Source organism: Panthera uncia (assembly GCF_023721935.1).
Source record: "Panthera uncia isolate 11264 chromosome E2 unlocalized genomic scaffold, Puncia_PCG_1.0 HiC_scaffold_19, whole genome shotgun sequence".
NCBI classification, from domain to species: Eukaryota; Metazoa; Chordata; class Mammalia; order Carnivora; family Felidae; genus Panthera; species Panthera uncia.
In genome coordinates this window covers 3,405,979-3,429,565 of record NW_026057588.1, presented here as the reverse complement: position 1 = coordinate 3,429,565, position 23,587 = coordinate 3,405,979, and the positions used below count along the sequence as shown (strand labels likewise).

The following is a 23,587-nucleotide window of genomic DNA, read 5'->3' as shown; positions in this document are numbered from 1 at the left end:
GAATATTTATGTTCATTTTTTCCTATAGCGTATTAATACAAAGTATTTTCGTGTAAGGATAGCATCGCTTTTGTTTTCTGTTTGTTTTAACCCCTGTCCCGTCTTTAAGAGTCAGACCACCGGGTCCAATTCTTGTATCAGGTGTATCTTATGTCTTCTCTATGGTGTGGTGTGACATGTCAAAACCCTTTTGGAAGTCTGCACGCTAACAACGGGAGTAAGAACATGACCCCCACACTTGAGAGAGTGCTGTGTCCCCTTGAATGAAGTGGGTTGACCCGGACGTGAGTTGAAGAAAATTTGTTTTATCTGAGAGCCGTATTGCCTTGTGGATCCTGTTTCACTGTCATCAGCATTATGGCTGATGTCACCGTGGAACCTTTTAATAGAGGCGTGATAGTGTGATTTGGACCGTGGAGCCAGGCTGCCTGGGTTCAGAAGCTAGCTCTAACACTGGATCGCTGTGTGACCTTAAGGCACCTTAATCGACCACGTTTTCTTCGTCTGTAAAAAAAGGGAATGATCTGGGGCGCCTGGGTGGCTCAGTCGGTTAAGCGTCCGACTTCGGCTCAGGTCATGATCTCGCGGTTCGTGAGTTCCAGCCCCGCGTCAGGCTCTGTGCTGACAGCTCAGAGCCTGGAGCCTGCTTCGGATTCTGTGTCTCCCTCTCTCTGCCCCTCCCCTGCTTGCACTCTCTCTCTTGTCTCTCAAAAATAAATAAATGTTAAAAAAATTAAAAAAAAAAAAAGGGAATGATCATGGCGCCAGCCTAGTATGGTTCTTGTAAGGGTTAACTAAGTGAGTATAGATACAGTGCCTAGAACAGAGTAAAGGTGCCTGACACTTGGCAAGATCTCAGGAAGTGTTAGCTCTCAGCACCCTCGTGTCACGGTGGTTTAGAAACGTACACACCAGCACCTTAGATGATGTGTGTTAATGTATCCATTGGACGGGAGTTGGCAAACTGGCCTAATCCGGCCCGCCACCTCTTTTTGTATAGCTTGTGAGCTACAAATGGTCTTCCCATTTTGCAGTGATTGAAAAAAAATGACAAACAGTATGTCATAACATGTGGAAATTATAGAAGTTTACGTTCTGGTGCCCATAAACAAAACCTCCTCGCAGCATAGCACTGTGGTTTAGGCATCGTCTGTGGCACCTTTCGTGCTGCAAGAGCAGAGTTGAGTCGTGACAGAAGCTGTCTGGCCTAAGATGTTTGCTCTCTGGCCCTTTACAGAAAGACTTTGCTGATCCCTGATGTCGAGGTTAAGGGTGTGGACTATGGAGCCAGACTGCTGGGTTCCAGATCTTGGCTCTGCAGTTGACTCCACGATCTTGGGCAAGTTAGAGCTCTCTGTTCCTCATCTGTAAAAGGGGAATGGGGATAGTACCAACCCTCAGGGTTGTGGGGGTTGAGTGAGTTCAGAGTTGTGTCTGGACTATTACAAGTGTTGTGAGCGATAATTGTTGCTGTTTACAGTAAAAGACTTTTGTTGGCTCTCTTACTCTGGGCTGCGCTCACAGATCACCACAGAGCGGGCGGCTTCTATACAGCACACATTCATTTCTCACGTTCTGGAGGCTGGGAAGAGCCAAGATGACGCTGTTGGCAGGTTGTAGGTGGTGCCTGATGTGGACCCGCTTCCTGTTCTGTCGCGCCTTCTCTCTGTGTCCTCACATGGGGGGCTCTGGAGCCCTCTAGGGTCTCTTTTATAAGGACACGCAGCCCATTTGAGAGGGTTCCCCCTCATGACCAAAGCACCCCCAAAAGGCCCCACCTCCAGATGCCATCACACTGGCTGTTAGGATTCCAGTGTGTGGATTCTGGGGGGACACAAACATTCAGACCACAGCACTAACTGAAGCCATTGATTCTGTACATAAAGGGCAGTCTGTATAAACTGAGAAAATGTCTTACTTGGAAGGTTATACTGTTAATGTTAGGTCTCTCTGGAACATAGGAGTAGAGAGGTGGAGAAGGGGACATTTCTTACTAAGAAAAATCAAACCCCAAAAAACCCAGTTGGCAAATATGAGAAAATACTGGAACTTACACTCTTCTTTGTAGGAGCTCCCAATTCCGGTTTTGTTACCGATGACCAAGTAGTAACAAAGGCTAGAAAAATGGGTACCATTTTCTCTTGTACCAACAGACTTATGAAGTTATTGTAAAGATGCTGTAGAGATACTATAGATTTTTAAAAAGGTGTTGTAATTTGTGTATAATTCATATACTCTATTCTATGTAATTTGTTTCATTTAATAAAAGATATCTGGAAGATTTTTGAAATATTTGAATGTCCAGAAAATAAAGAAGTGCAAGGAGGGAGCGTGTAGTTAGAACTGTAAGGCTGGAATCCATGAGAACCCGGCTTCTAGAATCAGGTCAGAAGAAAAGCAGAGCAGTAGCATATGTCCAAGCACCTGTATCTCTGAACACAGTTTAAAATATTTGTATGGAAAGGGTTTTTTGTTTGTGTTTAAGCCACTTTGTTGAGGTATGATTGGCATGTAGGAAGCTGCACATTTTTAATGTGTTGAGTTTGATGAGTTTGAGGGAAAGTGTGTCCTGGTGAGACCATGCCCGCCATCAAGGCCATAAGCTTATTCATCACCTTCCAAAGTTTCCTCCTGCCCTCATCATCGTCATCATTGTTATTTTTGGTGGCGAGAACACTCAACCTAACATCTGCCCTCTTAGCAAATTTTAAGGATGCAACATAGTATTGTTAGCTATGGGCGTGATGCTATACATTACGTCTCCAAAACGCATTCATCCTGTGTGAGACTTTGTGCGCCTGACCACCACCTCTGCATTTCCTCCTCCCCTGGCCCCTGGCCACCGGCATTCTACTCTCTGCTTCTGTAAGTTGGACTGTTTTAGCTTCACATATAACTGAGATCGTGCAATGCTTGTTCTTCTGTGTCTGGCTTATTTCGCTCTGCACCTGCCTCGAAATGCTTGAGTTTCAGTATACTCAAAGATGCCACCGAGCCTTGCACAGTTTTCAGAATTTGAAGGCATTTACATGCTGGCGCACATGGATATGAACAACCCAGGGAAAGAGAGCTCAGCACAATTAGCACTCTTTTTTTTTTTTAAACTTTATTCTGAGAGGCAGCGCTCACGGAAGCTGGGGACGAGCAGAGAGAGAGGGAGAGAGAGAATCCCAAGCAGGCTCCATGCTGTCAGCACGTTGCCTGACATAGGGCTCCAACTCATGAAACCGTGAGATCATGACCTGAGCTGAAATCAAGACTTGGACGCTCAACTGCTTAACTGACTGAGCCATCCGGGTGCTCTGAATTAGCGCTCTTATTACTTATTCAGCCAGCAAATCAGTTCCTCTGCTTTCAAGTCAGATGCTCTGGCTTGCGAAATTATTGTCGCAAAGTTGTTGTTGAGAGCTGGCCAGCATTCGTTTTAGACTAGCGCTCGGGTGGGTGTATGAGCGTGTCGCTTGCTTAGAGCACACCAAGCAGCTCTGGGCTGTTTCCTGCAAGTATTCCCGGGTGTTTTCTGTGGTGGGGGCCCTTTCAGCCTCCCACTTAGGAGATTTATGCGTCAAGGTTACTGTCTTCACGCAGGTTACAATACAGAACCCGTTTGACTTGTCTTGACACAGTTCAGTTAAGAATACCTTCAGAAATGGTGTGGGTCAAAGAGGGCACGATAGAAATTATTCAACAGACACCACACCTCCAAGGAACTTTGTTTCCAGTAGAATTACGTGAAGCTGTAAGCGAGAAGGCTCACCCTTTGGTTGGCAGCATCGTGGCTAACGTTCACGTACATGTGGCCCTTGCACGCTGGGCCTGTGCTCCCTTATTTAGTCCGCATCACAATCTGGGGTTTTGTTGATTTTTCCGTCATACGGTTGGGGAGCTGGGGTGTGCTGCGGTCTGGGTTCAGGCTTTGTGGGTGGTCAGACTTGCTCGCTTATTGGCTTGAGTGTAGACTTTTAAAATGCCAGGGCCCCTGGCCCTCTAAACCTAGACGACAGCCACTAGTGGGAAGCCAAAGCCACAGATTGCCGGGGTCACAGTTTGAATTAAATTAATGTTTAAAATACCTTGGAATGTGTCCGAATTCTGTGCTGAAATCATCAAAGTCTGCTACGTAAAAATCCACCATCTCTGGATGAGATGAGCAACAAACGTGTTCATGTACCTCCTCGGTATGTCCTCGTCCTCGACACTTCCCAGCTTCTCGAAGTCGGCACCTTGATTCTTCTTTTATTTATTTTGAGAGAGACAGAGATTGAGAGGGAGAGCAAGAATCCCAAGCAGGCTCTGCACTGTCAGTGCAGAGCCCGACGTGGGGCTTGAACCCATGAAACTGTGAGATCATGACTTTGGCCAAAACTAAGAGTTGGGCCCTTAACCGACCGAGCCACCCAGGTGCCCCAGTGACACCTTGATTCTTAAAGGCATTTTGTAGTACTTGTCATTCTTACTAAACACTCCTCTTTATTTCAGAAAACGGAAAAGAGGATTTTGTTAGTGGATTTATTTACTTTTTGTTTTTACCACAAATGCCCCACATCTAATGAGCACTGAAAGTGAAATAGAAATCCTTAGAACCTAGTTTGGGGTTTAGTCCTCTGTGCCTTTTGAGGTTCATCTTCAGATTTATTTCCCCCCATTCTTGTGCTGATCCAGGCCCCTCGCTTGCCCTCGTGTCAAAAAATACTCTGACACCCGTTGTACATGGGGACAGTTGAGCCTCCGTATTCATTGATCTGAATTGACATCACATTTTTCTTGTGTGCACAAAATTGCCTCCATGTTTTTCTCTTTTCTCTGCATGTTTTTCCTTATCTGTATAGTCTCTTACCCCAGATGAGGAGAAGGTAATCCTTAGACCCCTGTCTTAGTCTGTTCAGGCTGCTGTAACAAAATCCTGCAGACCGGAGGCTTGGGCAGCAGACATTTATCTTCCCGGTCAGTTCTGGAGGCTGGAAGTCCCAGGTCACGGTGCCGGGAGGGTTGGTGTTCTCTGAGGCTTCTCCCTGGCTTGCAGCCGGCCGCCCTCTCTGCCGTGTCCCCGTCCAGTCTTCCCTTTGTGCACTTGCCTCCCTCGTGGGGCTTCCTCCTCTTACAAGGACACCGGTCAGAGTGGATTCGGGCCCGACCACATGACTGCAGTTAACTTTTAACAACCCCTTTTCAGGTTCTGTCTCCAAATACCATCACATTCTGAGGTACTGGGAGTTAGACTTCGACGTATGACTTTGGGGGACACAACTCAGCCCATAACAAGCCCAGTCTGTCGGGGCATGAGCACTGATTGAACAAGACTGCGGTTTTGTCCTTGCAGAGCTTGGTGACGTTCGGGGACGTGGCCGTAGATTTCTCCCAAGAGGAGTGGGAGTGGCTGAACTCGGCTCAGAGGAACCTGTACAGGAGCGTGATGTTGGAGAACTACAGGAACCTGGCCTCTCTGGGTAAGGGTGTCCCTCCACCCCTCATTCTGCCACCTCTCCCCCCGGCCGCTGCCCTGACTAAGAGCCCTCTGCTCCTTTAGCACCGGGCCTTGCTCTGTCGCCCTTTCTTCAGGCCCAGGGGCCCGCACCTCGGGTCTGCACTGACGCACAGCATGACCGCCTCCTGTTCTTGTGTACGTAGGACTCTGCGTTTCCAAGCCCGATATGATCTCCTCGTTGGAACAGAGGAAAGAGCCCTGGATGGTGAAGAGAAGGCTGACAAGAGGCCGGGGCCCAGGTGAGTGTGGGAGACCTCCTGGGGTGAGGCCCCTGCGGCTCACAGCTCGGGCCCTAGGTGCGTAGGATGGTCAGCACGCAATTCCTGAGCCTCCGGGCGTGGGGGGAGCATTGAGGCCTCTGGAGCATGGGCTCCCCTGTCTCCTCTCCGCCTCTGCTCCCCTTCCTGCGAACAAGACTTCTTGCTCCGGCCCTGGATCCCCTTTTTTCCTTGCTCCTTCTAAGACCTTTTGTCGTTCAGGCTTACATAATCATGTCCGTTCTTTGGAAAATCCTTGGCTGGTTCCGGTGTCATTTTTACTATCTTATTTCTCTTTGATTAAAAGGCTACTTCTTGTATAGACTTCTCTCATTGACTTTTTTTGTCGGTTATGAGTGAGGCCATCAGATGCTGCTTGGTGGATGACTGTAAGCTCTTAAGGAATTAACCGTGTCGCATGAGAAGTAAGGTGTATATCCATGGCTTACGTGAAGGAGAAAGTGCTGTCCCATGTATGCTAAGTATCAATAGGGATGTAAGAGGAAGAAGGAAAATCACTCCCAGTTTGAAGCCAGGGAAACCAGAATGAGAGTACAGTCTTTGGCAGAAACGTTAGAATTACAAGAGAGACCGGCAGGCCAGGGGATGGGTCTGGAAGGCTGTCATCAGACAGGCGCGGACAGCTGGGTGACTGGCTCTCGGGGGACAGGAGCACTGCTTCTGATTCAGGGGACGAGTCTTACAGATACTGTAATGATATTTCTATCACGTGGGGATACAGGTATTTCAACTACTGTGTTACTTCTGGAACAAATTGATCGAGTAAGACAAGAGATCGGAATTCTAGACTGCTCTCGGAGGTCGTTACAGCAGGAAATGGCAGTAATCTCCAAAGAATTGAGACTCTTGTAAGATACCTTTGTTCCAATCATATTTCAAGGGAAGGGTTTACATCGACAGAACAGGACAGGCTGTGCAGATACAACTTCTGACAACTCTTGTGGGTCGTCCTGTGGCACAGGAGAGCTCGAAGGGTGTTTTTGTGAAACTTTTCCATTTAACATACTAGCTCACGTTCCCTGGATTTTCTAAAACAATGGCTTTTCCCTTCTGTCAATCCTTCATGTCTTGCTGAGGTTCTAGTTGGTTATGAAGACTTGAACTTCTAAAGCCGGGATTGGAACTTTTGTTAGTTAGCATTGTAATCAAAGAGGCACTGTTTAAAAAAGAGACAGAAGAAATTTTTGCTGGAAAAATGGAGAAAGAGTCAAAGTGAGTTTTACTTAATACTGCCGAAATAAGGATCGTATAGCAGTTTTTTTTTTCCCTTAGCCTCCTTTCTCTCTTTGTTTATATCAGCCACCTGGTATCTTATATCTACGTAAGAAAGCTCATATTGTATCCTTTAGGACTAAAGCTACATAAACATGGGATTGGAAGGTTGGTTAGTCATATGAAAGTTTTCGGGGTGCCTAGGTGGCTCAGTCGGTTGAGCGTCCGACTTCAGTTCAGGTCATGATCTCACTGCTCGTGGGTTCGAGCCCCGCGTCGGGCTCTGTGCTGACAGCTCGGAGCCTGGAGCCTGTTTCAGATTCTGTGTCTCCCTCTCTCTCTGCCCCTAGCCCAGTCGCATTCTGTCTCTGTCTCTCTCAAAAGTAAAGAAACGTTAAAAAAAAAAACAAATTAAAAAAAGAAAAAAGAAAGTTTTCAATACATTATGTTATTTTGAGGATCTTAATTCCTCTGATTACATTTTGGAATTTTTCTTCGTTCTACTACATAATGGAGAAAGGTTCGGTTTCTTAATGCCTTTCAGATTTGGAGGCAGGGCCAGAGACCAAGGAGTTACCCGCGAAGAAGGACAGCTGTAAAGAAAAGTTGTCCCAGGTGGTGATCATGGAGAGACTCACAAACCACAGTCTGGAACGCTCCATATTAGGGGAAGACTTGGATTATGGTGCTCTGCTTGAGAGGCCGCCGGTAAGTCAGGAGATCAACCACTGAGCTAAGACACAGTGGCCTTCCTAAAGAGACCCTTCTTGAGGGAGAGACCACGAGTCCAGTAAGTTCGGGAGAAGTTCCCATTTGAATAGGGTGCTTCCTGTAGACAGAGGATCTGGCCAGAAGGAAGAGCACGCGGTCTCGATGCGCAGCAGAAGAGGGGGGCGGTTCAGTTGTCATGAGCCACACACCAGCGTGTCTCAATCAGAAACATTCAACATGCCATGACGTGAGAAAACTTGGAGCAGGATCTCCGCCCTCCCTTGTCTTCAGAGATTATGTGGGAGAAAAAACCTGCAGGCTTGTCGAGTTGGGCAAGTTGAAGGTGGGGAGACCTTCAGTCAGCCTTGGGAAATTCATACTGTGTGTAAGTTCGTCCTCCTCTGCAGGATTATAGATCACCCATGGCAGAAACAGATTCTCCTATTTTTGTCTTTTTCCCCCAAATGTATACAGTATGACCGGGCCCAGTCATTATGTGACCCGGAGCACTCAGGACCTAAGTGAGAATTCTTGGCACGGGCAGCCTCTGTCACACACCTTCCCAGAGCCACTGCCGGCTTGTGAGCCCGTTTGATCCAAAAGTGTGTTTGTACCGTTTCAGGGCTTGGTGACCATCACGAACATGGCCGTAGACTTCTCCCAGCAGCTGGACCCAGCTCAGAAGAGTTTCTGTAAGAATGTGATGTGGGAGAATCGTAGTGACCTGGGGTCCGTAGGTAAGGATGTCCCTCTCCTCAATCTGGACCCGTCTTCAGGACCCGCCACTTCCTTTCCTTGGTTTTGAATTGTGGAGGTCAGGGAGGGGTCTTCTGAAGTGTTGAGCTAAATTTTTGTCATGATTCTGAAGATGAGAATTTGACATTTGTAGAGTTGGTAGTTGGTATCTTCATTGTGCTTGAAGCATCGTCTTCGGTGAGTCTCACATACTGCTCACTTTCCTTTTTACTTCTTACTATAATTAAACACTTTTCTTTCAAAACCAAGGAACTGGTTCTCGATTTAAGAGTGTCAAGGGGCCCCTGGGTGGCTCAGTCAGTTAAGCATCTGACTCTTGATTTCGGCTCAGGTCGTGATCTCGTGGTTCATGGGATTGAGCCCCATGTCAGGCTCTACGCTCTCAGCTTGAAGTCTGCTTGGGATTCTCTCTCCTTCTCTCTGCCCCTCTCCTTCTTGTGTGTGCTCTCTCACTTCCCTCTCCAAATAAATAAACTTCAAAAAATATATATAAAAGGGGCGCCTGGGTGGCTCAGTCGGTTAAGCATCTGACTTCGGCTCAGGTCATGATCTCATGGTTCGTGGGTTCAAGCCCCGCATTGGTCTCTGTGCTGAGAGTTCAGAGCCTGGAGCCTGAGATTCAGATTCTGTGTCTCCCTCTCTCTCTCTCTGCCCCTTCCCCGCTCGCACTCTGTCTCTCTCTCTTTCAAAAATAAATAAACATTAAAAAAAAATTTTTTTTAATAGAAAAGAAGAATGTCATGTGTGTGACAGAACCTATGTCTTTCCATGTGCAGGGCCCTGTGTGTCTAAGGCCAACTTGGTCTCTCTGCTGCAGCAAGAGAAGGAGCCCTGGATGGTGGACAGAGAGCTGCCGAAGGGCCTGGGGTCAGGTGAGTGCGGCAGGCCTGGGCCGAATCGCTGCTGCGGGTGGGGCCGGGTCCTCACCGAGGTTCAGGAGACCCACAGGACTTCACCGAGTTCTTCAGGTCTGGACAGGAAATGGAGGTCTGGGCTTCAAAAGTACTCTCTTTCCCTCTTTGCTGCTGTGTCTCGGGTGATAGTTCATTCCTCGTATGTTCTTCCTCTGCTTGGCCACTCAAAGGTGCTCAGTCCCTTACACGTCCCTGTCCTGACCCCAGTGTACTTCTGAGCCATCTTCTGTGATCACATGGCCCACTCATTTCATTGAGCATCCGCTCCTGTAAGACCCACAAATTGAGAGTTATTTGAGGGTGCCATCCTGCTTGGCGTTGGAAGGTAGTTGGAGAGGGAGGGAAGTTACGCATACGTTGAAGTTGTAGATGGTCCCTCCAGTGGAAGGGATGAGACATGTTTATGGGTGAATGAACGAAGTAGAGTTTGCAGAATTTCTGGTAGGGCATTGCAGAGGCAGAGATGATTGATTCCTAGTAGCTTTCTTGTTTCAGTCGGGGGGGTGGGCGGGGGCAGAAATTGGATTGCAAGAATATATGTGGAGGGCCTCTTCCTCTTTTTTTTTTAAATTTTTTTAAGTTTATTTATTTTGAGAGAGAGAGAGATCAAGTGGAGTAGGGCCAGAGAGAAAGTGGAAGAGAGAGAATCTCAAGCAGGCTCTGCACCTTTAGCGCAAAGCCCGATGCACACTCGAACTCATGAACCATGAGATCGTGACCGGAGCTGAAGAGTCAGATGCTTAACCAACTAAGCCGTTCAGGTGCCCCTCTCTTCCTCTTTTGATATAGAAGGGAGAGAAAAGAAATTTCTTCAGAAAATAATGATTTGTGGGGTGCCTGGGTGGCTCAGTCAGTTACGTGTCCAACTTTGGCTCAGGTCGTGATCTCATGGCTCATGAGTTCGAGCCCTACGTCGGGCTCTGTGCTGACAGTGTGGAGCCTGCTTTGATTCTGTGTCTCCCTCTCTCTCTGCCCCTCCCCCACTTGTTCTCTCTCTCTTTCTCTCTCTTTCAAAAATAAATAAATCAACATTGAAAAAAAAAAGAATGATTTGTAGGTAGGGGTGCCTGGCTGACTCATTTCGGTGGAGTGTGCCACTCTTGATCTTGGGGTTGTGGGTTTGAGCCCCACATTGGGTGTAGAAATCACTTCAAAATAAAATCTTTGGGGTGCCTGGGTGGCTTGGTTAAGCATATGACTTCGGCTCAGGTTATTATCTCAAGGTTTGTTCATTCAAGCCCCACATTGGGCTCTGTGCTGACAGCAACAAGCCCACTTCCAATCCTCTGTCCCCCTCTCTCTGTGCCCCTCCCCTGCTTGTACGCGTGCGTACTCTCTCTCTCTCTCTCTCACACACACACACACACACACACAGACACACAAATGAATAAACATTAAGGGGCGTCCAGGTGACTCAGTTGGTTAAGTGTCTGATTCTTGATCTCAGTTCAGATCATGATCTCACTGTTTGTGAGTTTGAGCCCTGCATTGGGCTCTGTGCTGATGGCTCAGATGCTTGGGATTCTGTCTCCTCTTTGCCTCTCCTTCGTTTACTCGAATGCACACTCTCCCTCTTTCTCTCTCAAAATAAATAAACTTTAAAAAAATGAATAAACTCTAAAAAATAGATTATAAAAATAAAATCTTAAAAAAACAAGAAGAGCGCCTGGGTGGCTTAGTTGGTTAGCAACCAGTCCCAGGGTCATGGGATCGAGCCCCGTATTGGGCTCCCCACTGAGCCTGTTTAAGATTCTTTCTCTCTCCCTCTGCCTCTCCCCACTGCTTGCACATGCATGAGCGCTTGCTCTCTCTAAAATAAAAAAATAAATAAAATAATATTTAATAGGTAAATAAATAAAACTTGAAAAAAGAAAATGATTTGTAGAAAATGTAATCCCATCACCTGTTTGGAAACAATATTAAACCATGACCTGTAATCACAATATGTTAACAAAGCAACTGTAGACTTCTTCAAGTCATGATAACACGTATCGTTCATGTAGTCAGAATTACAGCATGTATATTCAGCCATGCATACAGATGTTTTTCACATGCATTCCATGTCATTTTTCCCATCTCTCAATTAGGTTACTTCACATTTCTAGTATCAAAAATATACTTGTGGGGTGCCTGGGTGGCTCAGGCAGTTGAGCATTTAACTCTTGATTTCAGCTCAGGTCATGACCTCATCGTTCATGAGTTCGAGCCCCATGTTGGGCTCTGTGCTAACAGCGCTGAGCCTGCTTGGGATTCTGTCTCTCTCCCTCACTGGCTCTCTGCCCCTCCACTGCTGTCTCTCTCTCTGTCTGTCTCTTTCTCTCAAATAAAAACATTTAAAAAATATATATGTATGTATACACACACACACACACACACACACACACTTGCAACAGTATCTTTATGTAAGTGGAAGCTATACCTTTCTGAGATTGCTGCATCTCTGGGTATGAACGTCTGTTAGGCTCTGAAGGTTTCGCTTGCTTTCAGCAACTCGAAGCAGTGACTGGATGACTTGATGTTTGGGTGTAATTGCTTTCTCATAACACTGGCTATGCTGGTGGGATTGCCCGCTTAGTGTCTGGTGAAAGACTATTCCCAAAAGTTATTTGTTTTATTGTGAAAGAGATTGAATACTTTTTTTACATTTGTTTCTTTTCTTTATCCTTTTGTAAAATGTTCCTCATTTATGTTATTTCTCTATTCTTGTCTTAACAGTTCCAGAACTTATCTTAACAGAACTTCTTAACAGTTCCAGTGATTTTTTTTTATGTCAGCATACTAATTCTTTGATGTATTGTTTCAAACTTTTTCATATACAGTAATAAGGGTTTTTGTTTAATTAGACCTTTTTGTAATTTTGTAAAAATTTAAACATTCTTATGTAGTCTAATATATTATTTCTTTTATAAATTCTCCTTCCATTTTTGTCCTCGGAAACTTGATGTGTGTAGTTCTACGTCATTGTATTTGTTGTTTTTTTTTTTTTAATTTTTTAAATTTTTAAATTTTTTAATTTTTTTTAAATATGAAATTTATTGTCAAATTGGTTTCCATACAACACCCAGTGCTCATCCCAAAAGGTGCCCTCCTCAATACCCATCACCCACCCTCCCCTCCCTCCCACCCCCCATCAACCCTCAGTTTGTTCTCAGTCTTTAAGAGTCTCTAATGTTTTGGCTCCCTCCCTCTCTAACCTTTTTTTTTTTTCCTTCCCCTCCCCCATGGTCTTCTGTTAAGTTTCTCAGGATCCACATAAGAGTGAAAACATATGGTATCTGTCTTTCTCTGTATGACTTATTTCACTTAGCATAACACTCTCCAGTTCCATCCACATTGCTACAAAGGGCCATATTTCATTCTTTCTCATTGCCACGTAGTACTCCATTGGGTATATAAACCACAATTTCTTTATCCATTCATCAGTTGATGGACACTTAGGCTCTTGCCATAATTTGGCTAGTGTTGAAAGTGCTCTTATAAACATTGGGTTACAAGTGTCCCTATGCATCAGCACTCCTGTATCCCTTGGGTAAATTCCTAGCAGTGCTATTGCTGGGTCATAGGGTAGATCTATTTTTAATTTTTTGAGGAACCTCCACACTGTTTTCCAGAGTGGCTGCACCAGTTTGCATTCCCACCAACAGTGCAAGAGAGTTCCCGTTTCTCCACATCCTCGCCAGCATCTATAGTCTCCTGATTTGTTCATTTTGGCCATTCTGACCAGCGTGAGGTGGTGTCTCAGTGTGGTTTTGATTTGTATTTCCCTGATGAGGAGTGACATTGAGCATCTTTTCATGTGCCTGTTGGCCATCTGGATGTCTTCTTTAGAGAAGTGTCTATTCATGTTTTCTGCCCATTTCTTCACTGGATTATTTGTTTTTCGGGTGTGGAGTTTGGTGAGCTCTTTATAGATTTTGGATACTAGCCCTTTGTCTGATATGTTATTTGCAAATATCTTTTCCCATTCCGTTGGTTGCCTTTTAGTTTCATTGATTGTTTCCTTTGCAGTGCAGAAGCTTTTTATCTTCATGAGGTCCCAGTTGTTCATTTTTGCTTTTAATTCCCTTGCCTTTGGGGATGTGTCAAGTAAGGAATTGCTGCAGTTGAGGTCAGAGAGGTATTTTCCCTGCTTTCTCCTCTAGAGTTTTGATGGTTTCCTGTCTCACATTCAGGTCCTTTATCCATTTTGAGTTTATTTTTGTGTTTATTCTTATTTTTATTTTTTAAGTTTATTTATTTTTGAGAGAGAGACAGAGTGTGAGTGGGGGAGGGGCAGAGAGAGAGGGAGGCACAGAATCCAAAGCAGGCTCCAGGCTCTGAGCTGTCAGCACAGAGCCTGATGCGGGGCTCGAACTCACGAACTGTGAGATCATGACCTGAGCCGAAGTTGGCACTTAACCGACTGAGCCACCCAGGCGCCCCTACATCATTGTTTTGATGGATGCCTAGTATAACAATAAGTAGATGTACCATGATTTACTTAACTGGTTTACTGTTAAGGATATTTGAACATTTAGGTGTTTTCCTGTTTTTACCTATAATAAGCTGTGGTCCAGTTTGTACATGATCAAAGTATACATTTTCTTTAAAAAAAAGTTTCATGGATATGATGCTATACCATTGGAACAGTATATAAGAATACCTATTTCTAGGCATCTTCACCAGTCGCGAGTACTTTGTATTTTTTTACTTTTTGCGAAGCTCTTGGGTGAAAATGGAGGTTTCGTTTAATTTGCATTTCCCCAAGTACTTGTAGTGTTGAGAAATAGGCAGTTTAAATCCATTTAGAGTTCAGGGATGCCTGGGTGGCTCAGTTGGTGAAGCGACCAACTTTGGCTCAGGTGATGATAACACGGTTCATGAGTTCGAGCCCTGTGTCGGGCTCTGTGCTGACAGCTCGGAGCCAGAGCCTGCTTCGGAGTCTTTGTCTCCTCCTCTCTGCCCCTCCCCTGCTTGTGCTCTGTCTCTCTCTGTCTTTCAATAATTAATAAACGTTAAAAAAAATTTAAGTCCATTTAGAGTTCATATTCTGTTAATGGTGTCTTTATACTCATCTCCTACATTTCTGTTGGGTCATATTTTCTTGCCTTTATATAGTATGAATATAAACCCTGTCTCAAAAACGTGATACATTTTGTTCCCACTTTTGTGTAGCCTGTTAGTTCGCACATGCTGTTTCTTCTCACTATGCAGTAGTTTAAGTCGGGTGGTATCTTTATTCACAGAAGCTTTCGTAGAAGTCTTCATTTATGTTGACCTTTTGTTTTCCTGATAGTTTTTTCTTTTTATTAATATGTATATCATCCCATTTGTACCACATCACAAATTTGGTCTTCTTTGAGTTTCTTTCTTTCTTTCTTGCTCTCTTCCTATCCATGAACATAGGATGTCTTCCCATTTATGTCCTCTTGATTTCATTCAGCAATGTTTTATAGTTGCCAGCATACAGTTTTGTACCTCCTTGGGTAAATTTATTCCTAAATATTTCATTCTTTTAAGCTGTCTTTCATGGAATCGCTTTCATAATTTCCTTTTCAGATTGTTCATTTCTAGTGTATAGAAGTACAATTGATTTTTCTGTGTTGATCTTGTATCTTATAATTTTGATCAATTGATTTATTAGCTCTAATACTTTTCTCACGGATTCTTTAGGGTTTTGTATATATGGGACCACACCATTTACACATACAGTTTTACTTCTTCCTTTCTAGCTAGGATGCCTTTTCTATTTCTAATTGCTCTGGCTAGAACTTCCAGTACCGTGTTGAGTAGAAGTTGGAAAAGCAGGCATCTTTGTCTCTTTACCAATCTAAGAAGGAAAACTTTTAGTGTTTAGATGTCATTTAAAAAGAGTTTATTTTCCCTTTTTTAAGATCATTTTTTCCCAGACATTTGACTCTCCGCATCATCTCTCCATTACCACTTCCGTCTACATGTATTTATTGAGATATAACTATACATGCACAAATTTTGGGTGCATGCTAAGTGATTTTAACAAAAGGACTTCAGGCATATACACTCCTCCACGTAAGCGTTAGAGTCTGAGGTAAGACATACGCTTGTTCAGTTGTGTATGTGGTGTGATGAAATATAATGGTAGTGCTCATTGTTTTTGTAAAAACAGTTGCTTCAAACTGAGAACTTAAATTGCAAGGTCCTGTGCATTGATATATGGCCAGAGAAGTGTCAGGCCTGTGAAAGCATGCAGGTAGGTGTAAAAATGGTATTCTATGTCCACTGAGCTTCCGCTGTCAGTTGGTAATGTAGGTTTTGTTAAAATTAATCAAAGAAGATGCGGTTAGCAGAAACACCATTTTCTGGTTGTAGGGGAATAACCCTTCAGATAATCGTGGTAAATGTTAAAGAATAAGTTCTCCTTTTTGTGCTTTGGGTTTGCTTCTTGGAATAGCTTTTGTTATGTGATGACTGCTCTGACATTGAAGTAGGATGGACAGGGCAGGAGAGAGAGTAAAGGTAATGAATGCCAGAGAATTTTTAGGTGGTGTGATTGCAGAACGTTTTCCTAGTTCCTTTCCCCTAATATGTAACTGATTCCACAAACACTTAATTCTTTTCTACTCGCCCCTCCTAGGCTCCTGGGGCTTACTTACATACTTTGTAGACCCCATGTTTACATGTTAAAGGCACCTAGTTTATGTGGTTTAATTAGGGTTTAATTCACCAACCACTGAATTCATTCACAATTCCCTTTTAACAAATTCCTTTTTTTTTTTCTAGCACACAATAAAGGAGATATTTATTTCTTGATATCTTTCAGGTCAACAATCTATACATGAGACCCAGGAATTATTTCTAAAGCAGGATTCATTTGCTGAAGTAACAGACAGAACTTCAAACACTAATTTGGAGTGTTCCACTTTCAGAGAAAATTGGGATTCTGAGGGTGTGTTTGAAAGGAAGCTGGTAGGTCAGGAGACACAATTCAGGCAAGAGACAATCGCTCATAACAAGATGCTCTCGAAGGAAAGAGAACGTACTTTTAACAAATCTGGAAGATGGTTTCATTTGGACATTTCAGAAGAGAGAGTTCATAATCATGATTCAGTGAAGAAAAATTTCCCCAAAAATTCAGTGGTAATAAGACATACAGGAATTTATGCAGGAAAAAAACTTTTCAAATGTAATGAATGTAAGAAAACTTTTACCCAGAGCTCATCCCTTACTGTTCATCAGAGAATTCATACTGGAGAGAAACCCTATAAATGTAACGAATGTGGAAAGGCCTTCAGTGACGGCTCATCCTTTGCTAGACATCAGAGATGTCACACTGGCAAGAAGCCTTATGAATGTATTGAATGTGGGAAAGCCTTCATACAGAACACATCCCTTATCCGTCATTGGAGATATTACCACACTGGGGAGAAACCCTTTGATTGCATCGATTGTGGGAAAGCCTTCAGTGATCACATAGGACTTAATCAACATAGGAGAATTCATACTGGAGAGAAACCCTACAAATGTGATGTATGTGACAAATCCTTTAGGTATGGCTCATCCCTTACTGTGCATCAAAGGATTCATACTGGAGAAAAACCATATGAATGTGATGTTTGCAGAAAAGCCTTCAGCCATCATGCATCACTCACTCAACATCAAAGAGTGCATTCTGGAGAAAAGCCTTTTAAATGTAAAGAGTGTGGGAAAGCTTTTAGGCAGAATATACACCTTGCTAGTCATTTGAGGATCCATACTGGGGAGAAGCCCTTCGAATGTGGGGAATGTGGTAAATCCTTCAGCATCAGTTCCCAGCTGGCTACTCACCAGAGAATTCATACTGGAGAGAAGCCCTATGAATGTAAGGTTTGTAGTAAAGCATTCACCCAGAAGGCTCACCTTGCACAGCACCAGAAAACTCATACGGGAGAGAAACCATATGAATGTAAGGAATGTGGTAAAGCCTTCAGCCAAACCACACACCTCATTCAACACCAGAGAGTTCATACTGGAGAGAAACCCTACAAATGTGTCGAATGTGGGAAGGCCTTTGGTGATAACTCATCCTGTACTCAACATCAGAGGCTTCACACTGGCCAAAGACCTTATGAATGTATTGAATGTGGGAAGGCATTCAAGACAAAGTCATCCCTTATTTGTCATCGCAGAAGTCATACAGGAGAAAAACCTTACGAATGTAGTGCATGTGGCAAAGCCTTTAGCCATCGTCAGTCCCTTAGTGTACATCAGAGAATTCACTCTGGAAAGAAACCATATGAATGCAAAGAATGTAGGAAAACCTTCATCCAAATCGGACACCTTAATCAACATAAAAGAGTCCACACTGGAGAGAGATCCTACAACTACAAGAAAAGCAGGAAAGTCTTCAGGCAGAGCGCACACCTTGCTCACCCAAGAACTCATAATGGAGAGGCAACAGCACGTCCGTCTTTCCCTTCCACATCGAGTCCTGTGGATCTTCTCCCCAGGTTCCTCTGGGGTCCGCCATCGCTGTCGTCCCCCTAGTCTCAGTGTTATTTCAGCTGGACTATTCCAGTAGTTCAAACACGGGCCCCTCTGTCTGTTCAGTGTGGTTTTGTTGTTTCCTTTATGAGTTTGTTCTCCACGTTGCAGTCAGCCTGATTTTTTTAAAAGTGTAAATACAGATCACTCCTCATATAAAAACTTGCGTTGGGATCCTTTAAACTGGTTAATCCGTAAGATGCGCTTAGCACGGTGCCTGGTTCATCCCAGGTGTTGAAAAAACACTGGGAACATTGAAGAGTCATCAGGGTCAGCTCTGAATAAAACAGTGCGTAGAAGGAGGACAGGAGACACCCGTCGAGGTAGCTTACAGGTAGTCAGTGAGGTTTGGCCAGCAGTGGTTTAAAACTCGGTTCCATAATGTTGAGTTAGAACTGTGGCTTTCCATCTCATCTGCATAAATGTGAGGTGATGCGACTTTATTGGTGAGGAAATTCAGCTTTACTATCCATCTGAGAACAGTCTTAGTGTAGAGAACATGGATGAGTGGTACGCTTGGAACAAAAGAGCTGAAACAAAAAAAAATGCAAGATTTATATGCACAAAGTTAAAACTGTTGACATGGTACTCAAGACTTAGAAAATTTGGAAAGATCTGATCTATTTAAAATCACCTGAGCTCACAAATGAATTCAGACTTTTTTTTTTTTTTAATGTTTACTTATTCTTGAGAGAGAGAGACCGAATATGAGTGGGGGAGGGGTAGAGAGAGAGAGGGAGACACAGAATCCGAAGCAGGCTCCAGGCTCTGAGCTGTCAGCACAGAGCCCGACGCGGGGCTCGAATCCACGAACCGCGAGATCATGACCTGAGCCGAAGTCGGACACTTCACCGACTAAGCTCCCAGGCGCCCCTATGAACTCATTAAACTTTTAAGGAACTGTCAACTGATAAGCTAAACTGATCTAAAGCAGGTCTCAGCAAACTGTGACTCACGGTCAAAGTCTCACTGACTGGTTTTGTATGGCCCATGGTCTAAAATTTTAAATGGTTGAACAAGTGAATAGAAGATTTTGTGACAACGTGAAAATTTACATTAAATTTAAATGTCAGTGTCTGTAAATAAAGTTTTATTGGCATACAGTCACACTCACTTGTTCACGTATTTCCTGTGGCTGCTTTCACTCCACAATGGCAGAGTTGAGTCAGTATTGAGGCAAAGCTCAAATATTTACTCTCTTTCCTTTTACAGAAAAAGTCTGCCAAACCCCGCTGTAGCAGAGAATATACAAAAAGTTCTAATCATTTCTGCGAGCATAATGCAACTCTCACTTCAAAAACCAGACAAACTACAAGGCAACTTATGAATAGACGTAAAAAGGAATTATTGAAATATGAGAATGTCAGTAGAGGAGAAATCTGTTTTTCTAGATGAAATACTCAGTACTGTTAAAGTGTTTGTAAATTGTCATTCACAACAGAATCCCCGTAGGGTATGTTTACTTTGACAGTTCTAGTTGAAACAGCACAAGGAAAGCTAATGTGGCAAGCATAAGCAGGACAATTTATTTATTTTTTTTTTAATTTTTTTTAACGTTTATTTATTTTGAGACCGAGAGAGACAGAGCATGAACAGGGGAGGGGCAGAGAGAGAGGGAGACACAGAATCTGAAACAGGCTCCAGGCTCTGAGCTGTCAGCAGAGAGCCCGACGCGGGGCTCGAACTCACGGACCGTGAGATCATGACCAAGCAGGACATTTTAAAAATAGGTTTCTTAGCATTTCAGATTTTGGTATAAACTAAGACTGGTTTTTCATTATGGGGGAAATTATGTTTTGACAATTGGTTATCCATTCTGTCAAAAAAACACACACACACACTTAAATTGTTGTTAACATTTCCAATTAGGAAGTGATATGCAAGAAACAACCTAAAAAAGAGGAAATCTTTCCTAACTCGGGTCCTAGAAGACATGGGCAAGAGAGTAAGTTGGCTTATACAAAGATCTAAAACTTCAGAATGGTGAAAGGCCCCCAAAAGATGTGAAAGACAATTGACAGACTAATACAAGTTATGTGACAAGTCATTTAGGAACAAAGAGCTATTACACATACAAAGCAGTGGGAAAAAATAGTGCATTCCCAACAGGCATGTCAGTTTCAGAGTTCAAATGAGTAAAGACAATCTGTAAAGTTCTTAGTCTCACTCATCAGAAAATTACAAGTTAAAACAAAATTTCTTGGCTTTCCAATGGATTTCAGTCTAACATTTGGATAATATCCACTATTGGCATCAGTGTGGGCAAACAGATACTTGATCATCAGCAGTGTAAGTTGGTCTCCTGTCTTTCAGGATGGCAATATAGTATGACCTACCAACATTATAAATGTGCATTCCTTTTGCAACAGTAACTCTAGATCTAGGAGTTTTGTCCCGTTGGAATAAATAGATGTAAATAATGTTTATTGCAGAATTGTTGTAATTATGATAAATTGGATTTCAGCATCCTGCCAAGCAGGTTCATTAAATTGTGATTATCCTATACTGTATTGTCTGGTTAGAAGAAAGAGATTAAATTCTATGTATGCCTCTATGGAGAGTTGTCCGTCCACAATATATTAAAAGAAACATGTGGCTTGCAAAACCTAATATGTAAACTCATCTTGTAGCCATAGAGTCAAAATTAATATTGGATATATATATATGTTTGCGTGTATATGTGTGCGCGCGCGCGTGTGTGTGTGTATACATGTTTTTTCAGTATAAATGTTGAAACCTTTTTTGTCTTTTTTTGTATTATAAAGTATTTTTTTAATGTGTATTCATTTTTGAGAGAGAGAAAGACAGCATGAGCAGGGGAGGGGCGGAGAGAGAGGAAGACACAGAATCCGAAGCAGGCTCCAGGCTCTGAGCTGTCAGCACAGAGTCCAATGTGGGGCTTGAACGCATGAACCATGAGATCATGACCTGAGCCAAAGTCAAAGGCTTAACCAACTGAGCCACCCAGGTGCCCAAAATCTGTTTTTTTGTCTTTCGCACACCCACTTCTGGCTCTTTGTTGGCACGTTCCCTTTCTTCATTCTGTGGTGCTCTGGTGAACTGCCAGTCACACGTGGCTGCAATTAAGCCAATCAGATTTCTCATTTGTGGCTTGGAGACACAGGGACAGGAGCAGGGCCAATGTTCAGCCTTGCATAGTCGGTGTCCATTGTGATGGGCTGGGGCCCTTGTACCAGCGGAAGGAAGTACCATCGTTGGAAGTGAGCCATTCTTTGACAGCAGCCTGAAGATTTCTGCGCCCCTACATGCCAGTCTGATCCACTAAAACCATTCCTGTCCAGGTTTTTAAATCTGTGAAGTACTTGGTGTTCTTCCAATATTTAACTTCTGGGGCGCCTGGGGTGGCTCAGTGGGTTGGGCGTCTGACTCTTGATCTCAGCTCAGGTCTTGATCTGAGGGTCGTGAGTTTGGGCCTTGTGTTGGGCTATACACTGGGCACGAAGCCTACTTAAAAAAATATATTCTAGGGGCGCCTGGGTGGCTTGGTCGGTTAAGCGTCCGACTTCGGCTCAGGTCATGATCCCACGGTCCGTGAGTTCGAGCCCCGCGTCGGGCTCTGTGCTGACAGCTCAGAGCCTGGAGCCTGCTTCCAATTCTGTGTCTCCCTCTCTCTCTGACCCTCCCCCATTCATGCTCTGTCTCTCTCTGTCTCAAAAATAAATAAACGTTAAAAAAAAAAATTAAAAAAAATTTATATGTACATATTCTAATTTTAAGTTAAAGTCTGCTTTTTTTGTTCCCAAAGCTAGCCCATGTGGCAACTGATACTAGAAAATGACTATCAGGGGCGCCTGGGTGGCTCAGTCAGTTAAGTGTCTGACTTTGGCTTAGCTCATGATCTTACAGTTTGTGAGTTTGAGCCCCTCATCAGGCTCTCTGTTGTCAGCATGGAGCCTGTTTTGGATCCTCTGTCTCCTTTTCTCTCTGCCCCTCCCTTATGTGCTCACTCTCAAAAATAAATGAACTTAAAAAAAAAAGAAAAAAGAAAATGATTATCAAACAATAGGGAAGCAGAATATTAAGGATTGCTGAGATCAAAAGACTGAGAAACTTTTGTTTTGTATTAGGAATGGCTATTCTTTTTTCAATTTTATTTTAACTCCAGTGTAGATAATATACAGTGTTATAGTAGTTGCATGTGTACAATATAGGTACTCAACAGTTCTATCCATTGCTCAGTTCTCATCAAGAGAACCGTACTCTTAATCCCTTTTATCTATTTCACCCATCCTGCCAGCCACCTCCTTGGTGGTAACCATTGGTTTAAGAGTATTTCTTGGTTTGTCTTTTTTCCTTTTGCTCATTTGTTTTGTTTCTTAAATTCCTCATATGAGTGAAATTGTGGCATTTGTCTTTCTCTGACTTATTTCACTTAGCATAAACTGTCTAGTTCCATCCGTGTCATTGCACATGGCAAGATTCCATTCCTTTTGATGGCTAAGTAATATTCCATTGTGTGTGTGTGTGTGTGTGTGTGTGTGTATACATGTTCTTTACCCATTCATCTATCAGTGGACACAGGCTGCTTCCATAATTTGACTACAGTAAATAATGCTGCTATAAATACAGTGATGCATTCAACCCTAGGAAAGGCTGTTATTTATTTTTTTAATGATTATTTTTGAGAGAGAGAGAGAGAGCAGGCGAGGGGCAGAGAGAAGGGAGAGCAAGAGAATCCCAAGCAGGCTCCCTTCTGTCAGGGCAGAGCCAGACACAGGGCTTGATCCCACGAACAGCAAGATCATGGCCTGAGTGGAAATCAGGCGTCAGACACTTAACCGACTGAGCCACCCAGGCACCTCAGAAAGGCTCTCTTTGATAGGGGAGGATTATAAGCCCATGGCACATTAATGACTAGGTAGCTCTTAGCAACAACGAAAGGCGATGAGGAATCCTAGTTCCAAAAGCATGTGTGATGCTTGTTTATAATGAAATTAGATAATTAAAAGGCCACTTGAAATTGTGGCCTTAAGCAAAAAGTTAAAATCAAGGCCTTTTTGTGATTATGTTGGGAATCATCTTACTCTCTAACCATGAAAGCCACAGTGGGTCCAGTTAGTTGTTGAGCTATGATTTTTTACTGAATCCCAACTTGTCACATCTCTTAAATGAAACTGAAGTCTTAAGAAAGATCTGAATCTATGTTGTTAAAATGGAGCCATCATGAAGGATTCAAGCATCTTAGAAAACTTTGAATTCTCTCAAGCCTTAAGAAACCTCCCTACTCATCCTTCTTGCCATATCTCCCTTGTGACAGAAGACAAAAGAATTCAGGGGTTCAAAATGCTGGCTTGGGTTATTTACGTCTAAGCCTCTGGCTCACCTTTTGCAAGGTCCCCTGTCAGGGGCCGGTAGCCTTTCCATGTTCTTTTGACGTGAAGCACTAACATCTTAAAATTTTCCTCAAGCCTCCTCCTTTATGTATTGGGACTTGTCATGACAGATTGCATTTGAAAGGGGAGTACTGAACTATGTCATGTGTTGTAGCTGAATTACAGGGTAACTGTTAGCCACAGGAAGAAAATGAAATCATTGTAATAAACCGCAGAACTCCAAGGATGTTCTGATACTTGATCTTTCCACCATATTTAATCATTGATCCCCAGGGTTGAAACCGCATTAGGGTTTTGTTTTAGTTAAAAACACTTCATGGCATGGCTGTCAAGTCCCACACAGACTTGTGTCAATAGAAAAAGGACTGAGTAGGGGCGCCTGGGTGGCTCAGTTGGTTG

At 43.5% G+C, this 23,587-nt stretch overlaps 1 protein-coding gene across 1 annotated transcript in view; it reads left to right on the top strand.

Moving 5' to 3' along the window:
* LOC125915821 (zinc finger protein 470) overlaps positions 1–23,587 on the top strand; it is a 46,599-nt gene that overhangs the window by 4,719 nt on the left and 18,293 nt on the right. Inside the window, exons 3-8 of the mRNA XM_049621846.1 lie at positions 5,321–5,447; positions 5,629–5,724; positions 7,520–7,683; positions 8,309–8,423; positions 9,219–9,314; positions 16,135–17,542. Coding sequence (XP_049477803.1) covers positions 5,321–5,447; positions 5,629–5,724; positions 7,520–7,683; positions 8,309–8,423; positions 9,219–9,314; positions 16,135–17,542 — 2,006 coding nt within the window. The remainder of the gene's footprint in view (positions 1–5,320; positions 5,448–5,628; positions 5,725–7,519; positions 7,684–8,308; positions 8,424–9,218; positions 9,315–16,134; positions 17,543–23,587) is intronic.